The following is a 22444-nucleotide window of genomic DNA, read 5'->3' on the forward strand; positions in this document are numbered from 1 at the left end:
GTTTTCTGTTCCTGAAGCCATCCTGCCTGTTTGCTGTCATCATGCTGGAGCAGCTGCTATGGGTGTTTCCACCGGACATTCTTATCTTGCCCCAGGAGAGAGCCCAGTACCGGTTTTGCACTCCTAAGTGGGTGTCAACAACCAGAGGTCTTGAACGACGAGGACACTACATCATCCAGCCACCAGGGGAGCAAGCGAGCGCTGGTATGAGGAGTGGCATGGCAACCTGCTGACTCGGGAGGGGCGAGGTAGGTGGACAATGCCTAGCCTAGCGCTTACGAAAATACAATTTGGTCTCCATGGAGAGCCTAGCCTATTTCTAGCCTTTCACATTTTAAAGTATACTTGAAATGAATGTATAATCCCATGAAAATACAAATATTTTGTTTTTTGCTGGCTTAGAATGAGCTCTTTACATCTCCATGTGGCATAGGGAGAGGGTCCTCTGCCACAGAGCTCACCATGTGGTAGCGCTGTGTTAGCCCTGAATAGACAAACGGCTTTTAGAGAGGACGCGTTTTTAATCGAATCTTCCGTCACTATCTCACTGATTTATAGGTTTTCAGACTACAGCCAACGTAGCTTCTCCTATGTCGTTGGAAAGGGAGAGGGGAGGGGTGGTTAGTTAAGGCCTTTTTGCCCTGGTATTGGTTCAGGTCTTGATGGAAGGTTACACTAGTCACTAGTACGATTAGTTGTGCATTTAATATCCCCTTCAAATATTTAAAGAAAATACCAAAAGAAGTGTGAGGTGCTGTCTTTGCTGGCTCTTGAATAATTGCGTTTGTTAAAAAGGTCTTCTGAAACCGTCATCTTGCACTTGAAAATGAGTTTATCATTGGAAATATACATACATACATATATCACATACATATAATACAACAAATTGTAACACAGAGTAAGGCCCTCGCAGTCCCTGGTTCCCAGCCCAGGCGCTTTGCGGTGTCCCCCCAGAAGTTCGGTCAGTGCGGCGAACCAGTATCTGGAACCATGGATACCTGGGGGAAGGGGGGGGGGGGGGGGTTGTATTTCAAATAACCAATAGAATAAAGATTGGTGTATACAATCAATCAATAATGAAATACTAATACTACAAAAATATGTAGTACTATTATTATGGAATAATTAAAATATATATTTATGCACAGTATATCATCGATGATGTGTTGGTCCCTTGAAGAATGTAAAATGGCGACTTAAATGAATGCGGCAATCAGCAATGCGGGATCATTTGAACTAGATGATAAAGAAGAATATACTCTTTTTACCGATTTGTCATCGTAGACCGACATAGGTGTCACTCTTAACAAAAATGATGGGTCTGCTCTGTTACGTACCAGGGCACGGGTAGTAGAGTAAACTAGTAAAGACAGGTCTACTACCGGTTTCCTGGTACATGAAAGGAGCAGACCCATATTTATGGTTATGAGTGTGACACTCATAGCACTACTGTGTTTGTCCTAGGATCTGACCTCTGTGAAAATGGTCTATAGGTCTCATTGAGCAGGTCAGTGAGACTTTGTGATAGAATAACAGAGTCGTAATGGATCCAAGGGATTTAAATAATATTACCGGCAATAGTTGTTGGTCACCGTCTGTGCAAGGACATTTGTGGTCCGATTTCTGTTGAATCAGAAAACCAAAACAAGTGTTGTAAATGCACCAAAAATCACTTTGGTTTTTGGTGCAAGTGGTCTGACCGTATTTCAGTCAGACCACTTCCTTTATAAGTATGTACTAGCCAGAGGGAAAAAAAAGTATCAGGCAGTCTGACTCTGCTTGGGGAAACTCCTTGCCATGTCTGAACAATAAAAGATCATAATCATACTTCATAAATCACTGAGCCAGAAGCTGTATTCTGTTGACCATGAGCAATCATACAACAAGGGCCATCAGCCATAAGTAGTAATAATCCAATTCATAAATAAAAAAATAATAAAGCACCTGCAGAGTTCTGTTGACTACAGGCCAAGACAGCTGTCATCAATCAAAGTCACTGCAGTGCCCAACACAAAACAAAGTGTGATTATATATATATATATATATATATATATATATATATATATATTATACTATTATAAGCCATTTGAAAATCTGCCGTTTCCTGTGTTTTAGTGACATCACAAGTGGGCATGTCCACCTAGGTGCTCAATGGATAGATAAGACACATTTGCTATAGTCGGCAGTAGGCTGTACAGTAGGCTGGTAGACTGATCTATGCAGCATATTATTATACAACTATGTTGTGTCGCCAAAGACTATTCAATATATAAATAACTAAAAGGGAAGAGCAGGTTATCTTTTTTGGAGAAGCGAGTTATATCATGTTGCAGGGCTCAAGACTGCGACCATTTATTATGTGGCAGCAAGAAAATAAACTCTAATTCTAAAAAGAGTCTAAATTACCACTCCTACGACCGTGGAGAAGCAGGAGTCTGCGGCCTTTAAGTCTGGATCTACGATTCCTCAATGAATGAGCAATTATCACTGTCCAACAAAGACGAAAAATACAACCAGAGTTCTTGGATAAACTCACCCCCATTTAATGATGTACAAAGACAATGAAAGCTCTGTTTCTGATTTGTGTTGTTTCGGGTTGTCTATTAAGAATTACAGAGGTCCGGATTATCGACAACTAAAATTCCCATGATGCACTCTGATGTGCAAGCCCTATAATGCATCACAAACCAAAACATCACCAGTAAGTGCTGTGTGGAGGAAGCCAGTTGCTTTTGGATGCACTTTTGGCCCGACTCTGTTATGGCAGAGCATCAAAGTAAGCTGATAGCACCCCGCATGAGAACGGACAACAACACGTCGGAAGAGCCGTAGATCTGGAAGATTTCATTTTTAATTTCGGTTTAATCGATGGCGCTTCGAAGCACAACAAGGTGTTGAGCAGTGCTGTAAGTTACAGTGCGGCCGTATGGCAGCCTCACCTGGGCCGACACACTAACACACACACACACACACACACACACACACACACACACACACACACACACACACACACACACACACACACCATTCAACAGCCTGGGATGAAATGCACGATTCTGGAGGACAGATTCATTTAATCGTAACTGGAGTACATAATCTATTTAGGCGCCTTTTAGGCAGCACTTTCTGATGTAGGAGGAGGAGGAGCGTGAAGAGTTTGTGAGGAAAGAGATATCGAGGCACAGCTGGTAAAAATGAAGAGATTTGAGAGAATTTAACCTATTTTCAATTTATTCATTCATTCATTTGCTACTGGTATCCTGCAGCTTTATTCGTATAACACCACCCGTTGCAACAAGATAAATAACGAAAGCTAGCTTGAATCCAGGTAAAAATGGGATCTAGGTTGGTACCACCCACCCAACCCACCCTAAAAATGATCAGAAGAACATTTCGTAAATAATAATAACGTTGCTCACCAAACGCTGGTGTCTTCTTTGTCTTTGCCAGTTCAGACACCAGGCAGCATTTGAGATGATGAGTAAGGACAACAGGAAAACTAGAATAACAAGAACAGATTAGATAGGAGATTCATTACGTTTGGCAGACAACCACAAATGGACAGAGCAGAGCACGTTGTCAATCACAGGACCCAGTGGCCAAACTCAAGCTTACCGTTGGACGCAATACTTGGGGTGTCTCCTATGGAACAGTTGGCTGGAGGACATGAACACAAGAAGAGGAGACACTGGTGAGATTGACATCTAAGTGAGAGCGTCAGCCTCAACATCCCTGCTGCTGTAAAACTCTTATTCGATTGATTTGATTTGATTGACAGGACGTGTGTGATTGGAGCGGAAGCAGCAGGGTGACTCACATGACGAGATGTTGTCCACTGGAGATGGACAGAAAAACGGGCTGGATGTTGCTTCTGCAGCCGTTGTTGCTGCTGCTGTTGTTGTTTTATTTTGAAACAACGGAGTGGGAGCTAAATGAATAAGGCCCAAGATAAATTCAATGAATAATAATGCTACTTAAAACCAAGCGGGAAGCATTGATTATGTCTCCATCATCTCTGCAGTTTTAGTTTGTTTCGGTTCTGTATCATAGCTGCAGTGGACCGTATTGTGTGGGGGCTTCAGCCATGAAGGCCCACACCTGAACCACATTCAGGTCTCAACCGAATAACCGTGAGCCACGAAATGGGAGGACACCTCATGTACAGAGGAGGGCGAAAGAAGATTCTAGAAGGTATAGTGTAACATGTAAAAGAAAAGAAAAAGGGAAGCAGGCAGCAGGAAAACATACATCATAATCAGAAAGCTTGTATTGCCAATGTGACAAAACGGACATTCATAAAATGCTATGTTGCTTGTCACTAATATACTACTAATATATATACACCAATATACTATATTGGTTGTCATATATAGTGATATCACTATATATGAGTGCAGAGGAACATGTACAGTCCCATGTTCAGCACCTCAACATCTGATAAAGACATACCACAACTGAATGGTGACCTAGCATGAGCTGAAATACTGGGGAATCTTTTCATTGTAATATTAATAAGGTTTGTGATGCTTCATATTTTCGGTATTGTAATTTGTTAGTGTTTGTGATGTTGTCATTCATCATTGTGTGATGGCGGTGCGAGAGAGCTGGTTCACATGGACGTGACACTTTTAGTTCATATTAAGCACCTGATCACACATGTGTGTGAGGAAGAGAGGGTGAGTAGGTCGCCTTACTTTTTTCTGTAGGCTTCAGCGTGCAGGTGTAGACCTGTTCTGAATAGGAGTCAGTGAAACGATTTGTCAGCAAAACAATGGACATCAGAACATACAGAAAATAGATTCAATTTTATACATTAGGTAAGCACACACACATATAAACATGCAGAAACACACACACACACACACACACACACACACACACACACACACACACACACACACACACACACACACACACACACTGATTGCATATTGCAAATGTATAACGCAAAAGATTTGTGTCACAGATGTGAATATGATTTGCTGAATTGTTGTGAATACGAAGTCTTAACTTAAAGTGTATAAATTATTTTATTCACGGCACAAAACCTTATTTACATGCATGGATTAAGTAACATGGGCACGAAATTTACTCAAAAATGTGTAAACTATATAAACTATATATACCTTTCACCTTGCACAGGATACAAGCAGGACTTGCACAGGATTCTTATATATATATAAATATATATATATATATACACAGTATATATAATTACACAAATCCAACATTAAAAACTAGGGTCAAAACAACTATAGACCAGACTACAGAGGAAAGTTACTGATATCTTATCGTTCGTGACGACCCCGGTCCCTTATCGGGAGATAATTGATAGAGGAGGTCGGAAATGTGACCGAGGTGAAGCCGAGCAGAAACTCAAAGGTCACGACTTCCGCCCACACACACACATACGTGCAGACACACACACACACACACACACATACACACACACTCACACTCGCACGCATGCACATACACACACTGAAAATCTGAAGAGAAAAATAGATGACTCACCTGCTTCTGTGCACTCTGAATAAAAGGAAAGAAAATAATAAATGACCAAGTTCTGTGACAGGTTATTTCTGACAGACTCCACTTTACCATATCAGAATAGTTTTATGATGACTTTTGAGATAACACAAACGTAGCACATAAGACTTTATTAATGAATCTGTAGCAGTCGTCCTGCAGTTACTCAAACATTGCCAGGTGTGCAAAATGTGATTTTACCCATCAGTAATACGCATCTCTCTTGCAATAGTTGAAAGTATTGGTGTTTTGGATTTCATTGTATGCCTACCATTCGGACATTGAAAACCGCCAGCAACAATGCCGACCGATTTAATGAATGATTTATTAACGGGCCCTTTCCACAGAGGGAGTCGTCAGAAGACAAACTGAGGCCGTGTCCCAATTCAGGGGTTGCATCCTTCGAAGGATGCGTCCTTCGAAGGATGCAGCCTTCGTAGACCGCGAAGGCTGCATCGAAGGCCGAACGAGCGTTGTGGAATGGGACGGTCTAGCCTACGGAGCATTTCCGGATTGCGCATCCAGCCGTTAACGTCCTTTACCTTGCGTGACCACGCGCCGCTCCTGTCTCCTAGCAACCCTGACAGCTGCGGTTCAAACCGGACAGCGGAGGAGATATATGGAGCCAGAAATTATCATTTTATTGGTTATGTTTTATCTTTTATTGGAGGAGTGGGAGAAGATTCACCGCCGGAGCCGGTGGGTGAAGAGGAAGAGAGGACGTTGGCTTAACGTTAATTAGTTTAACGTTATATGTCTAGCGTTAATGTCATTGAACTTTGACAATAAAGTTACATATTTAAAATGGTCCCAACCTTACTTTTATATAAAAAAATGTTTTTACATAGTTTTGTCATTAAATATGTATTCGCTGCAGCTGCTGCTTCCGCTCTCTCCGCGCCATTTCTGAAAAAATATCCAACGCGCAATGAATGTTGGGATACGTTGGGCCGTGAAGGATGCATCCGATGCATCCGGGAAACGAAGGCTGCATATCTTGGCCGCATTGGAAGGACCCTTCGGAATGGGATAGCACTTGACGCGCCGCTGTGACGTATGCGGTCTTCAAATGCGTCCTTCGAAGGATGCAACCCCTGAATTGGGACACGGCCACAGTTGTGGCGTCGTCAAAAGACAAACACAGGTGTAGCTCATGACATAATTATGGGTCTACTCGTTTGCAGTTTGCACCGCCATGTGCGGGTGACTCTTGTCGCTTTTCCACCGACAGTATCGGCTCGACTCGACTCAACTTGCCTCGACTCGACTCGGTTTGGTTCCAGGCATGACGCGTTTCCATCTAAAAAAGTACCTCTTCATATAGAGGAAAACGATAATGGGGAGGTAGATCCAGCCATTCTTTGGGACAACGCTTCGCAAGAAATCCAGACAAGTGAATTATGGGGTTATGGGGTAATTAAGGGGTATTACAGCAATATGTTTCCAGAGTTTCCAGGCTTTAAGGGAGAAATTTGATTTGGAGGCAAACAAACTTTTTAGATATTTTCAGGTGAGGTATTATTATTTAAAATAAATAAATAAATAAATAATGATAAATGCATATGAAGGAAGAAAATGTAGAGTAATCTCAGCTCTATACCAAGCTCTTGGTGTCAGTGGGAGTAATTCAACTATCTATATTAAAGAAAAATGGGAAAAAGAGCTTGGAGTAGAAATAACAGAAGATGACTATATACACATGGTATAATGTGTGTGGAAGTGTGTGCGGAATAATGTGGGTGGAAGAACATTATAAGGTTTTTCATAACACCAAAGATTAAGGGGAGATACGCACCAGATCAGAAATCATGTTGGAGGTTGTGTGGTTGTGTGGACACACACAACCACACGCAGCCTAACTCTAACCCCGGGAAAGGAGCGAGGAGGAAAGGACACTGGACGAAACGCTGACCAGTGTCCCCCTCGGGAGCGGGTTCGTGGACTCCAACCACACCGGACACAACTTAACTTTGAGTGATTATTCCCATTTACAGCCGCTGGCCAATCAGTTACCAGCAGCCTGTTTACGTCACACAAAAGTACCTACTCCGCTCGCTTGGAACCTCGACGGAGGTAGTACTAAAAAAAGTACCCGGTACTAGGTACCGGGTACGTTTTTTGCCAATGGAAACGCAAAAAAGGCGCGGCGAGTCGAGTCGAGCTGGTACTGTCGGTGGAAAAGCGGCATATAAGTAATGGTTAACCGTTTGATTAAAGTGTGATGGCTCACTGTTGCTTACCGGTAGGAAAATGTGTTTTGTCGATCACTTTGGCCACCATACAGTAGAACTGAAGCAGGGAGACCACTTCCATCTGTTGGGGATTTGGCTCGAAAGTTGTCAAACAATTCTTTGGTAGGAGAAGAAAACATGTGGAGTACAGAAATACATAGTAAATATATACTTTAAGTAACTTTAAACAAAAATATTTGTAGTCCTATTAATATTTGAAAATATTATATATCGGCAATATAATAAATGCATTGGTCAATAAAACAGTTTGGAAGGGATTTATATGTTTTAAAAACTCTATTTCTCACCTTTTTATTGAAATTACAGCTTCTGCCCACATAGCATTGATGTGAGCTTTTGTTTTTGGTCTGGCAGCACCACTGGTTCATGCTGCTGTTCACCACTTCGGAGCGGTTCTGCGTGGAGAAGGGAGAACACACTTCAGGTCAGACTTCAGAACAGGGCCGCTTCAGAACGGACTGTAACAAACAAAGTGTGTTTTTTTGCGTTCAAATCTGTTCTTGTTTGTTCATTTGCATTTAGATTTACATTTAGTGCATTTAGCAGACGCTTTTATCCAAAGCGATAAGTGCGTTCGTCGGAAGAAGGTGAAACAATATATTTGAAAGAGTTCATGAAACTCTTTCAAGTATCCACATGCACTATTGGCTTCAGCGGTAGCCACGTTGTTGTTATTGTTTTTGTAAGCTGTGCTGGCGTGCAGGTTGCAGTAAATCCTCGGGTGCCCGTAAACAGTGCGTGAGCCTCGGTCACTAGGGGTGTAACAATACGTGCCCATATTACTTATTACACGTTTTCGTACCAATATATATATATATATATTTTTTTTTTTAAGGTTTTTATGATTATCACACACTCTGTGAGTGTCTTGTCTTGTCCTGATGTTTTGTGTTGAGGACCACAATGGAAATAAGTCCTGGACTTATGGCATTTGTTTGATATAATGTAATAAATCAAATCAAAATCAAATCAAATCCAAAAAAAATTGTTTCAGAAAATAAAATAAAAAAAACTGCTGTACCGAAAATCGTACCAAAAATCATACCAAGGTACATACCCGAACCGTGACTTTTGTGTATCGTTACGCTCACATTCAGTATTCACCGGGTCCGTTCAGTTCACAGTTCACCAAATACAGGAGCCGCTCTTTCAGCGCGATCATGCACAACACTGTCAACGATTCCCTTCCTCACACCAGTTCACACGCCAGGCGTGAGGTCCATCGATTGCACGTCTGTACATCCCTCAGACCACCGTACTACACCGTACACGCCGAACTACAGGACGGACAGACGCTCAGTTCACTGGACAGACGTACAAACGCTCAGTTAACTGCAGGACGGACAGGCGCTTAGATCGCTGGACAGACGTACAGACGCTCAGTTCACAGACACAGACGGTCACAAATACTCACGCACTTAAAATATAAAAATATAGTGAATAGTGAAAATATAGTAAAATATAGTGGCAGACAGCCATAACCCTGGGGACCGCCCCTCCCCCCTCCTTCCTATAACATTCAAGTGTTGGTCTGCACCATAGCACCTGTATGTGGTAATTCGATCTTCTATGTAGACACGACATTCTCACCGCTACTCTTAATGACATTTAGAGGTAACATAAGTAAAATGTAGTGATACGAAGATTGTGTCGACAATGTGGGTTTCAGGCCATGACGTCACCCATTTGTTTACTAGAACCGTTTGCCTTCTAGGGTCCGCTGCCATCGTTTACATTTTGCAAGCAGCAGCGATGCAATGTTTGGCTGTCGTAAGGTAGTGCTCTCTTGGATGCAACTGAGGTTGAAGCCAGGTGTTTGGGAGTTGCATTAAGATACTTAATACCAGACTAAGTGCAGCTCTGACAAACAAGACTGATGACAGAAACTTACACAAAACCAATAGAGGTCAAGGGTGACCTTGCTAATCCGATCATTAGCATCACTGCCCTGCCACCTCTGACCTAACCATCACCAACCATCACTCTCTCCCAATGAAGCCAACCAGCCCCCCCCCCCCCCCCGTCAACAATCCCGATCGTCTGTACATCTGTCCAGCGAGCTGAGCGTCTGTACGTCTGTCTCCCATAACATAGTAACAACAGCACAAATTCATTCATATAGTTCACAACATGTAATAGCTTTTTTAGGAACCCCTTAAAATACCCCTCTCCCTTTAATGCGATGGTCTCCCCCGGCATAAACACAGGAAGTGAATGTGGTGTGAACTGGACAGTTTGCACAGACCATTGGTTATTGTTGTGAATGACTACTGAACCTTTAAATGTTAAACATTATCAAAGGCTAGTTGAAATGGATTAATGAATATGCGTCTGGAATTGGCGAAGCAGGCCCGTCAGCTGGCTAAGTCCTATGCCTACCACACACTCGATGACTCTGAAAAGACGTATATATAAACAAGTGTAACCAACCTCAAATAATAAAAAAAAAAATTATATATATATATATATATATTTTTAAAGTGGGTTAGGAAATAAAGTTACCCAAGCGGCTCAAATAAAAGAAAAAAGTGAAAAGACGCCGATAAGTATTTGGCAACGCTGCCAAAGATGACACACTTTTAAACGGCTATTGTTGGGGATACAGACAGGAACAACAATGTTCAAAGCGTTGAGCATGCTGCTACAGCAGCAGCAGCTAGCTGTGAAGTGGAGCTAGGTGAAGACCTGTGAGAAGACGTCAATAAGTAGGACTCTGTGTCAGAAGCATGTGATGTGGAGAACAATCTATCTTTTCTCTCTCTCTTTTTCTTTATATATATATATATATATATCATCAAGGGAGAATGAAGTGCTTGGTAGAGGGAACACAGGGAACCCGCATTGATAGCTATTTCTTAAGAAGTGCATTGAGTCAGTCGATTGAAGTCCAGCGACAGAAAGTAACCCACAGTTCGCAGGACATCAGCACCCCTGATGTTGTGGAGGTAGAGTCAAGCACTGAGGCAGAAAGGGAGGCCAGCCAACCAAAGAGGGAAAAGATGAGTGGCCATAGGCCTGGGGTCAGGTGGCCAGGCGCAGCAGAGGGTAGGACATGGGAAGATGTTAATAGAGATCTGGTTAGCATTCTGGGACGGCTTAAAGGGACGGCTGAAAGCAAATTAGAGAAAATGGGGGACATTATCTACATTAGATAATTACATTATCTATTATCTTTAGCTACGGTAAAGAAAGATTTGGGATTGTTGAGAAAAGGACGAAACGGCAACATGAGGTAGTCAAGTCTAGGCGCCAGCAAGAGATAAATTGACTCATCCAGGAGAGGAGGCAGCTTAAGAAGCAGTGGAGAAAAGCTACAGATGACGAGAAGGAAGGTATTGATTGTCTACAGGCAGATGTGAGGGAGCGGTTGGCAGTGCTAAGAAGAGCAGAAAATATTAGGAAAAATAGGAAGAAGAAATCGCGAGCTAGAGTAGCATTTTATAAAGATCCATTTAAATTTGTTAAGTCATTATTTGATAAGCAGAAGAGTGGTAGTCTCATGGAACCTAAGCAGAAGCTTGAGGAGTACTTGGAGGGAGTGCACAAAGATAGGGAGAGGTTCAGAGAGATGGCGCTTCCCGCAGATATCCCACCTATTGGTGAATTAAGTAGTCAGCGTGACGATAGCCCACCAAGGTGGAAAGAGGTGCAAGAAGTAATGAAACATGCAAAGGCCTCTTCAGCCCCGGGACCTAATGGAGTGCCCTACCGATTATATAAGAGCGCACTGGATGTTTTAAGATTCCTATGGAAGCTAATGAGAATAGTTTGGAAAAAGCAGATTATTCCCAAGGCATGGCGTAGGGCTGGGGGAATATTTATTCCCAAAGAGAGGGACTCAGTTGAGATTAATCAGTTTAGACCAATTAGTCTACTGAATGTTGAAGGGAAGGTCTTCTTCAGTGTTGTGGCTCGGAGATTGATAAGTTATCTTGAAAAGAATAGACTAATTGATACCACGGTTCAGAAAGCTGGAATCCCCGGTTTCTTTGGCACCAAATTCAGTTAGCGAAGCGCGAGAGGACAGACCTGCATGATGTATTTTTGGATTTGGCTAATGCCTTCGGGTCAGTACCACATAGTCTGTTATGGGAGGCCTTTGATTACTTTAGAATCCCAGGTAGCATTAAAAGCCTAGTTAAAGCATATTTTCTGGATATTCAACTTTGTTTTAATACGGCAGAGTACACCACAGGGTGGCAACAGCTCGAGATAGGAATTATGGCGGGATGTACAATCTCCCCACTCGCCTTCACAATGGCGATGGAGGTTATTATCAGGGCCTCTAAGTGGGTAATGGGTGGGGAGAAGTTGCAGGGAGGCACCTGCTGGTGCCAATGGCACCAACAGGTTGCTGGATAAGTTAAATAGCAATCTGCAATGGGCTAGAATGAAGGTGAAGCCAAGTAAGTCTAGGAGTCTCTCAATCGTTAAAGGGAAGGTAGTAGATAAGAAGTTTGCTATAAATGAAGAGGCCTACAGTTCTGTAGAAGCCAGTGAAGAGTCTGGGAAGTGGCTCGGAGTCCCACGCTGCCTAAGCAGCGTAGCATTGTATGGGAAGGGCATTGTAGAGTTGCCCATATCTAATCTGACAGAATAATTTAAATGTGCTAAGGTTAGACTGGAAATGACTCTTTCTCAGTCCAATGACCAAGTGGTGAGGAGGGTTGCACTCACAGTTAAAGCAGGGAGGAAATGGAAACCAAAACAAGCGGTCCAGCAAGCTCAATCGGCACTTAGGCATAGGGATATTATGGGCCATGTTCAGCATGGGCGGGGGGGCTTAGGGAGGGACGTAGGTAAACCCTCGTGGGGTAAGGCTTCTGCAGGAGAAAGGAGGAAAATGGTAGTGGAGGAAATACATAGACAGGAGGAGATTGTAAGATGTACTAAGGCAGTGTTGCAGGCAAAACAAGGGCAGTGGGTGAATTGGGAGGGAGTGGAGAAGAAGAAGATACAATGGAGAGATCAATGGAGCATGGAGGCTAGCAGGATCAGTTTTATGATAGGTGCTACTTATGATGTGCTCCCATCTCCCCAGAACTTAAATCAATGGTTTGGTGAGGATGAGGCATGCACACTATGTTCCTGTGTGTGCAGCCTCCGCCATATCCTATCAGGGTGCAAGGTAAGTCTCTCCCAGGGGCGGTATACGTGGCGTCATAACCAGGTATTGAAATGTTTGGCAGAGGCTGTTGATGATAAATGGAGAGAAGCTAATTCATCAGCCACTAGTAAAGAGGGTAAGCAAATTAACTTTGTGCGTCAGGGGGAAAAGGCAAGACCATTTAGAGGCAGGCACAGAGTCGGGTAGCTAAGTAATGGAGGAGCCTGGGAAATGAAGGCGGATCTTAGTCAAGTTGTTGTGCCTCCACACATCATTAGTACTCGGCTAAGACCAGATATGCTATTGTGGTCAGACTCAGAGAAGATTGTTTATTTTATTGAACTTACAGTTCCTTGGGAAGACAGAGTTGAAGTAGCCAATGAGCTTAAGAAAGCGAAGTATGCTGAAATGGCTGGAGAGGCAGCACAGTGAGGCTGGAGTACGCGACTAAGGCCTATTGAAATCGGTGCGCGGGGGTTCGTGGCTAGATCTGCTATTAGCTTGCTGACTGAACTGGGTATTTGTGGACGAAGTCTGAGGCAGGCGGTTAGTAACATGTCTGTGGCAGCAGAACGAGCAAGTGAATGGCTGTGGGTAAGGAGAAAACATACTTCCTGGGGTGCAAGCTAAGGTAAACCAGCTGTGTTAACGTGTGCTAATGTGTGCTAATGTGCTAACGTGTTTGTTTGGTCAGGGTTAGGGCTAGGGCTAGGGGTTGGCTGAGGACCATTAACCAGGAGTGCTGGGTGGTTGGCAAACGCCACACAGGAGGAGGATAGACTAGGTACCCAAAGGGCCGCTGTGTGATCCTTTGGAGAGTTTGTATCACCATCAAGAAAGAACTTTAGATTGGACTGATTATTGTATACCGACTGCTTTGTTTAGACAACCCTTCTGGCGCCGACCCCTGGACTGGATGATTTGAGTACGGATTACGGAACACGTGGGTAAATAAAAAACCTGTGTGTGTGTGTGTGTGTTCAATCTCAAGTGCAATGCCAATTGCAACCTCACATATACAAAGTAAATGATTCCTCTTGGCAATATCTGCTAAGTATATGGCTGTTTGTGATGTTTTGCTAAGTAGGCCTATATGACTGTTTGTGGGGGTTTACCCTAACTACTTGTCTTGCTGTTATACTGATATTGATTTGATCTTAAAAAAAAAAGAATAAACAGTGCTGGCATTTTGGCAAAGACAGGTGTTCTCTGAAACCTTATTCTCTGTTGGGTTCCATCGTGACTATTAGTTTGTATAGTGCTACACTTTGTGTGTTCTCTGCTTTCCATCTTCATTTTGGAGTAAAGAAGTGTATGCAGGGTTTAAAGGGGAAGATTTTTTTTCTCATCTCCAACTTTACTTCCGTGTGGATTAGCTTTACCTGCCTATCCACCATTCAGTCAGTAAATATTTTTTCTCTGTTCTCTTTTAAAGATCGGATGAGGTGGGCCCCATACATATCTTCGCCTTGGGCCCCCAATTTGCTAAATCGTTCACTGCACGCACGCACACACACACACACACACACACACACACATACACACACCACGGCGGGTGCTGACTGACTGCACACACACACACTATAAATGATCTTGAGGTACCTTCAGGAGCATCCACCAAATATTTAAATAGTAAATGGAAATTGCCACCAAATGAATCAGTGCAAGTGTGTGTGGCTTTGGTATAATTACCTGGCAACTACCTACAACTACCTGGCGTGGACAGTGGCAAACACCAGTGACCACTCGGTAGCTTTGCAAACAAACGTTTAATGTTGCTTTAAGACCGACTCATGCCCATCGACCTGTACACTGGGATCGGGACGGGGTCTAGAAAGAAACCTAAACTTCTCCAAACAGACTTTCGGCAAAGTTAGCACCGGAACCGATCTATTTAATCGTAAACAACCTGAAAATAAGGCTTAATGTGCAAAAAAATGGACTATCCCCTAAGCGCAAGGCTCATCAACTTTATTTATAACCGAGTGACCTTAAGCAGTGGTGGCCGAAACGCCACACTCTCCAGATCCTAACAGGGCACTGTTGGATAACAGTGACTCCTGTTACAACTCCTAGGAAGGAATCCTAGGGTCTGCTATTCAGCTTGTTTTTCTGATTCATTATCATCCAGCTAGAATCAAAACATACAACCCTTTGGTGCTTTTGAACAGGCTTCATCAACTTTTAAGAGGAACACACACACACACACACACACACACACACACACCCCCACGTCAGGGGCTGACTGACTGCGCACACACACAAACCTCCGTTCCTAGCCTACTCGCCGTCAGAAGAGCTGTAGGCGAAGAGACATCAGAGACTGCTTGCTTGTTACACAGCAAAGTCTCAGAGCTTGGCGTCTTAAATCTTTTGTGGACTTTTGTCAACAGCTCCTGCTTTTCTCTACGTGCAGTAATCACACAAAAATATGTGATGTCGGGTCGCCATGGTTGTTGTATAGAGGCCTATAGAGGGGGGTTCCCTTTCATTTAATATTGTATAGTTTGCAATAACTCCCGCTCAGCCCCCTCGCAGCTTACGCGTGACCGTGATGTGTGTCTCTATCCTCACGGGAGTAGTAGCAGGATTTGATACATTTAAATTGTTGTGAAAAAAAGAAAATACATATATCTCTATATATATATATATATATATATATATATATATAACTTCAGAATAATCTGGCAGGCCAGATATGTCTGGCGGGCCACCAGTTGCATACCCCTGTTTTAAGGTGTTGAGGTATGTACTTGTTGTCGCAAAATGTAGCGTAACTATCTACCCTAACTATCTTGCCACTGACATTGTGAGAATGTATTTGCTTTTCATCACTGGTTTGAAATCACATGTTCCTGTTGACTGCGAATGCGGACAGTACTTTATGCGTCCCCCCCCCCCCGAGACCCACCGAAAGGCTGCTAGAGGAATGCCATGCAAGTCTCTTCCCCATGCTTGGCTACTGCTTGGTTTCAGCAGACAGCAGTGATACGCTCTCCTTATCACAAACTCTCTGCTCCATCGGACCCTCAGAGAACCATCTCATGCAAACCTCGACACAAGTCAAGTGTAGGCAGGCGACAAACGCTACACAAAAGTTTCATCCTGCAGAATGTGACAAACAGTTTTACCAGAAGGATATTCGGCTGCATATGTCAAAGGTCAGAGGCAGAATGCCCATAAAGACCGGGCCAATGAGGTGTAAAGGTGTGTGAGCGTGTGTGTGTTCCACCATTGTTCTGCTCACCCAATTTAGGGACTGTGTCTCCAGTCGCATGTAATGATATGGTGAGAACTGGTGCAGAAACTAGAGATAAAACCAGAAAAGACACAGTTTAAAGAAACACAGGAAATCTGTATATTGATTCAGCGGTCTGTCTGTCTGTGTATCTACTGTACCAATCTACTGTATCTAGGCAAGGCAAGGTAAGGCAACTTTATTTATATGGCACTTTTCATACACGAGGCAGACTCAAGTGCTTCACAGAGAAACATTATCGTACAATAAAATAAAATTATAAAAAGTAAAAGATCTATCTGCCGGTCTATTGCTACATCGATCCATCTATATCTATCTATCACTGGCTCCGTCTCTCGGTCTGTCTCTCGCTCTGGCTCTCTGTCTGATGCCATATCATACTAGTATGATAGCATGATTATTAGCATGTAGCTAACATGTTGAACACACTGAGAGGCTGAGCCAAATTCCAGTCCGTAGCACAACATGTTGGCTCGTTCTGTGCTTCAGGGGCCCGGCAAAGGCCGGGCCATAACTTAGGTAACGTAGTGGAACATCCTTCACTTCCTGCTGGCATCAAGACAACATACATGTATTTCAGAGGTGAGGGTCACAGGCTCCTTACCTCTTGATTGTTCTTCATATAGTCACCACAGCCTTGGAGGGACACACCTATTATGCACAGGAACACCTGGTATGACAGAAAATATTGCGGGGGGGGGGTTATGTTATGGACACATGTAATGTTGCTCCTGTCAAGTTCTTCCCAGTGTTCTTCCTGTCAAGTTCTTCAAAGAGCTTTTAACACGTACAGTACTAGAAACAATTGAAACCAGGGCTTAATTCCTTTGTGGTTTGCTCGTTTGATGTGGCCAAAGATGAAAGCAGTCTGTGTTTTTTGATCCTATATCAGCATAGAGACAGCTTAGCCAAGCTGAGATCAGAGAGCACAGGACAAAAGAAGATAGTTAATGTATAATGACTTACCAAGAGACAAAGGGCATTGTCGTGCATGAATCTCAGTGGAACCATGCTGCTTGGGAAACCATAAGGACTCTAGAAAGAGAGAGAGCGAGAGAGCAGAGAGTGAGAGATTCATTAATCTATCCAGGGGCGTAGCACCAAATTCTGAGCCCTATTCATACTTTGCACGTGACGTCACAACGACTGGGGGGGCAAGAACTCCAGCAACGAAACCTAGTAACCTAATCAGGACGTCGCCAGTTTTACCACACAAACGGTCCTTAGGTTCCTCTCAGTCCAAATACCTCCGTGATGGAAAGATTAGTTCAACGGGAGCATTTGTGCCAGGCATACACATGGCAAACTGACAAATTAGACATTTATTTGTGTACGGAATCTCCCTGCTTCTGAAATGTGCGAACATCTCCGCCCAGCGCTCATTCCACTGTGCAGATTAAATCGCGCAGCATTCTGTAACAGCAACTGTGCGTTCATCCCTGCCCTCACACATTGTTGAAATCATATGCTGGATGCTTTAATCTTTCTATGTATATAAGAAGTCCTGATGCCCCCCCCCCCCCCCAATTATGTTTTACTAGCAGGCAGCATAGTAGAATTTTTTTAAGCAATATGCAATCAACATCTTGCCCAGTATGCTATATTAATTAAATGAGTGTGGAGAAACACTGAGCAACCAAGGAAATGCTCTCCTCACATGATGTGTACATGATATATGTTCTTCAGTGTGTTGGATCCACAGGATGCACCGAATGGAATGCTCTGATTAGATTGGGCCTTAAGATATTGGAGAGCGGGGAGATGTCTCCAAATAAGGGAAAAATGCATGGGATGAGGTAACAACGTATGGATGATAGATGGGCATAATGGAGCATAAGAACAGGGGCCGGAGAGTGGCTGTTCAGTTCTTTGTCAAACCAACTCAGGATTTTGTCGTTGCTTGTTCTCAAGTGATAATAAAATCTTTAGCACTCAAACCTTCGGCTTCCTCGATCTCTCTTAGTTTTTGTTTAGATGTTGTATTTTATCTACGACAGCAGCTAGGATGATATAGCCATTTTGTAATGCAATGACGTCTGCGGCTAACTAGCCTATATGCCATAGGTTGTTATTTATCATGTAGCCTAATAACGGCTTAGTATTAATTTTATATTAGGTTGGTTTCTTTCTTCACCTTTCTCTTTTGAGAGCCAGACTTCAATTTATTTAACTGTGGCTGTGTATCAGTCAATACGCAGGCACACACACGCACACACACACGCACACGCACACACACACAGAACACCGACTCACTGTCGCGATAAGACCCGACGAGAACACACACGCGTGCAGGGGCCTCTTATCATTTAGGCACACATTAATCATTCATTATGTTCTTATCCCGACAGTGAGTGAGTCGGTGTTGTTCTGTGTGTGTGTGTGTGTGTGTGTGTGTGTGTGTGTGTGTGTGTGTGTGTGTGTGTGTGTGTGTGTGTGTGTGTGTATAAACACATCAGAATCGTAGGGAGAAATCGTATTTGGGTTAGAATAAATAAACTTCTCTACGGCGCATGGTACTTTGAATTAAACATTTTAGTGAACAAAGTGCCAACTCACCCTAAACCGAAACAGCAGAGAAAGTATTCACACACTGCATGACAAACTGTAGCATGTACCAGACAGACATCGCACATGTTACATACCCCCCCCCCCCCCCCCCCCCACACACACACACACACACACACGCGCGAGCGCAAACACGCCTACACACAAATAACCAAGGCTACTATGATACTATGATCATACTGTTCAATTACAATTACTGTAGACCCTAATCAATAATAAAAATTACCCTACCTTTCCGAGTAAAAGACTAGTAAAAGAGTGCCCGGTCTGCAGTGGAACGCGACTAGCCGAGGCTGTCTTATTGATTCAGTTTCACTTTCGATCATGTAATAATACGCCTCTTGGATACGCCTATCTGGGGTCACATCCAGAATCAGATAAAAAACGAAGCCAGCAAATATGGACAATATTTTTATTTGTTATTGTTTCATTTAAATATATAAGTTAGCTCAGTCTGTTCGGGTTAGGACACATTTGTTTCGATTACATGGTTTAGTGGTTAAATGGTTTTGATTTATGATGAGTTTTGTCAATATGATCAAACAAAACCTTTTTAAATATCAAACAAAAACAAAGATTTAATTGAGGGAGTATAAAACCCAATGAAGCAAACAAAATAAATATATTTCCAACGTAAAACTTATAGCTTGCAAAATAATAATTTGGATTATTGTGTAAACTTAGTCTTGTACAAGTCTTGTTGATGGTTTGTCCTTTTTAGACTCCACTGATTCTTTCTTTGATCAACTTTGGTCCTCGCGTTTACGTCATCTCGTTTGCGATCCCTTACATCGCGAGAGGTGGGTCTCAAAAATCGCAAACAAAAAGTCAGCGCTGTCAGCCCTATAAGCAAATTAAAAATAATTACAAAGTAGGAAATCAAGAAATACACACAGGCTGACGTTTTTATAATGGTGATTGTGAGCAATTACCAACCTTTTATCAGGGTTATAAAACACATATACAACTGCTCAAGCACAATTATCAGATGAACTGGCTATCCGCCATACACCCCAAAAAACATCAGGGAAATTGGAAGTAACAAAAAAACAACTGCATTGATTAATAATTGCATTGAAAGAGTCACATAACATGAATAAATCCACACTGATAAGCCAACGCACCATGAAAGGCACAAAACAGTCATTGCTGTTAATCACTACCTGGCAAGAACCAATAGTAAACACGCGTCACAAAAGAACACATTATAAAATGAAGAGATTTCAATCACAATATACATGTAAGATTTCCTCAAATTGGCCTAGAGCACTTCAAGTTTTCCCCGCCCCCATTCGATCCCACTCACTTGAACAAGAGCCACAATTTTTGAAAGATGTGAAACAAACAAATCAGCCCTCTCTGGCGCACACACACACACACACACACACACACACACACACACACACACACACACACACACACACACACACACACACACACACACACACACACACACACACACACACACACACACACACACACACACACAAAAAATGAAAACTGTCTTTATTCACTCCTTCGTTTGCAAAACAGCGAGAGCTGCTGAGCCATGTCAAACAGAGGGAGCACTCGGGGGGGGGGGGGGGGGAAACCCACTTGTGTCTAAACATAGCAGGTTGTGAGCTTCTGCATCAGGTATGTGCCGTCATACCGGATCTACTTGAGACCAGATGGTTACCATGAGTTTGATTACAGAGGTGACAAATGGTTCTTGGAATCGTATAATGGTTCTTGGATCGTTAAAACACATATCCTTCAGATCATTAAACACGTTAGACAAGCATCATTGTCCGCACGGGAGCAAGTGTACGGTCTCAGCCAATCAACAGTCTACTAATCCACCGCTAACCCTGGTTTGGAAATAGATGGGAGCTTGCTCTGTGCTTTGAATGCACCACGTTAGACATGGCTGCACAACTAACCACAAGGTTATAGTTTCACAATGAAGGCCCTGATCATGTACTGAATACAAAACATTGATTTTAGATGACCGTGTGCAACAAAGCCATGTTGATACCTTGTTTTCCTTCCTTTTGAAGACTCTTTTTAACCCAACAAAGGGCATTTAAAAAAAAAAAGCCATACTAAATCATAGAAACAACTCGTATGTACATACCATATACCAGAAGTAGAATCTCCATCATTTGGAGCAGCACTTATTGCTTCATTAATACATCATTGTACCCACCTAGATCGTTGTTGATTTTGTGAAATAACTAGCAAATACGCCCTGTTACTTAAACAGTAAAAATAAGGAATAACTCAACCCCAAGTGGTCCCTGTCCCTTTGTAACAATAAACCATTCATATATATATATAAAAATAAAAGCTTGTTGTACACTAATTAAAAGGTCATTTTCCTTCACAGAGACTTGCTGCTCATGCTCGTTTTAGGCCACATCCAACTGAGAGGCAAAACCAAGAGGATTAAGGATGCCTATTTCCCTTTAACGAAAGCTACTTAAAAATATTTTAAGTTTACTGGGTGAACATCCAGGTCAAGTGTAAGATGGATCTGGGACCCGCTGAGCATCCAGAGGGTGGAGTGGTTGGAGGAGAGTACAGTTGTTGTTTTTTTTCCATCAATTTGTATAGTCCTCTTCAAGGAGATTTAATGGGAGCGCTTGGGGTCAGAGCTCAGAGAGCCTTCTTGGTCTGGGGCCCGGGGGGGCTCTTGGGTTCCACAGCCTTGCCGTCGGGAGACGAGAGGAGGGCCAAGATGTCCTTAAAGGCCCGACTGATCTGCTGCCCAAACCGATGGGAGTCCTAGGAGAGAGAGAGAGAGATATGAATATATAGAGAGGGATGAGGAGAGAGAGACATATGATTATATAGAGGGATTCACACAGGGAGACAGAGACAAAGAGAGAGAGAGGGATACACAAAGAGAGACAGAGACATCTTAATATATAGAGAGGGATACAAAAAGAGAGCTTAGGAGAGAGAGGGAGAGAGAGAAAGATATATATGAATCCAAAATAAGAGGGGTTCCCTTTAAAAGAGAAAGCTACAGCGAGCCACTACAGGGGGGGGGGCGAAGGGCGGCATTCTGCTCCAGAGCCGCCGGCTGCCTCCCTGATCCGGTATCATGTGGAGCGCTCCAAGAACGACAGTTCACACCAGACAGAATCTCCACATGCCTCTTCAGTGACTCCTTGTTGTTCGATCTCACTCCCCCGGCCAGATGGGCAGATAAGTCGATCACTGTAACCCAGGAGACATTCGCGGCAATATGCCACATTCATTCCACGACCTCCTCCGAATGCGTTCTTAGCGGTCTCAATGAGTCTTGGCTGCATTCATATCGGCCCTTCGAGCTGTGTTAATGCCAGGTGTGAACAGGGCCTTTATGATGTTTATTTTATTAAAAATATATCTTAACTCTTTATTTACATCACATTTGCCTAGTTTCAGAATACACGCACACGCACACACACACACACACACACACACACACACAGACACAGACATCAGAACGCATTTGAAAATAAGAGATGAAAGCGAAAGAGCGAGAAAGAAAATTATGGCATCAAATAGATATTAGATGGGACGGATTCTGGGTTGCGTTGTAGGCAGGATGTGGTTACACAGCAGAGCAACAACATGTTTTTATCATCATAATCAGGCCTTGTTGGGCTGGCTGTTGACACAACAAAACACTGTTGACACAACAAAACACATGTTATTAGTGTTACATAATAGCCTGTCATGCCGATCATGATCGCCCCCCCC

General features: G+C 43.0%; 2 protein-coding genes across 3 annotated transcripts in view; both read right to left on the bottom strand.

Moving 5' to 3' along the window:
- Window positions 1-657: 657 nt before the first annotated feature.
- Window positions 658-19039, bottom strand: LOC311378378 (uncharacterized protein). 2 transcript variants are annotated; one of them, XM_084488236.1, is made up of 13 exons: window positions 18944-19031; window positions 17114-17182; window positions 16752-16817; window positions 16136-16195; window positions 8069-8176; window positions 7770-7878; window positions 5515-5529; window positions 4695-4733; window positions 3818-3928; window positions 3616-3657; window positions 3420-3499; window positions 1573-1623; window positions 658-998 (listed from the first exon to the last, which is right to left on the bottom strand). In XM_084488236.1, the coding sequence occupies exons 2-13, from the start codon at window positions 17156-17158 to the stop codon at window positions 963-965; spliced, it is 762 nt and encodes a 253-aa protein (XP_084344362.1). In that variant the 5' UTR covers window positions 17159-17182; window positions 18944-19031; the 3' UTR covers window positions 658-962. The 2 variants fall into 2 exon arrangements, with proteins under 2 accessions (XP_084344362.1, XP_084344363.1); XM_084488237.1 differs by lacking the exon at window positions 1573-1623 and having other exon boundaries at window positions 18944-19039.
- A 1263-nt stretch (window positions 19040-20302) lies between these two features.
- The window catches only part of cpt1a2b (carnitine palmitoyltransferase 1A2b), a 32853-nt gene continuing 30711 nt past the window's right edge, over window positions 20303-22444 (bottom strand). Inside the window, exon 19 of the mRNA XM_084488233.1 lies at window positions 20303-21478. Coding sequence (XP_084344359.1) covers window positions 21350-21478 — 129 coding nt within the window. The 3' untranslated portion in view covers window positions 20303-21349. The remainder of the gene's footprint in view (window positions 21479-22444) is intronic.

Source organism: Micromesistius poutassou (assembly GCF_964030765.1).
Source record: "Micromesistius poutassou genome assembly, chromosome: 1".
Classification (NCBI taxonomy): domain Eukaryota; kingdom Metazoa; phylum Chordata; class Actinopteri; order Gadiformes; family Gadidae; genus Micromesistius; species Micromesistius poutassou.

Excerpts from the sequence above, each read along its gene's own strand:
- LOC311378378 (XM_084488236.1), bottom strand. The coding sequence starts at position 17,158 with ATGGTTCCACTGAGATTCATGCACGACAATGCCCTTTGTCTCTTG. Across the intron at positions 1,624-3,419 it reads AAAGAAGACACCAGCGTTTG|AAATCGGACCACAAATGTCC; the intron begins GTGAGCAACGTT and ends CTGATTCAACAG. Across the intron at positions 999-1,572 it reads GTGACCAACAACTATTGCCG|GTATCCATGGTTCCAGATAC; the intron begins GTAATATTATTT and ends CCCTTCCCCCAG.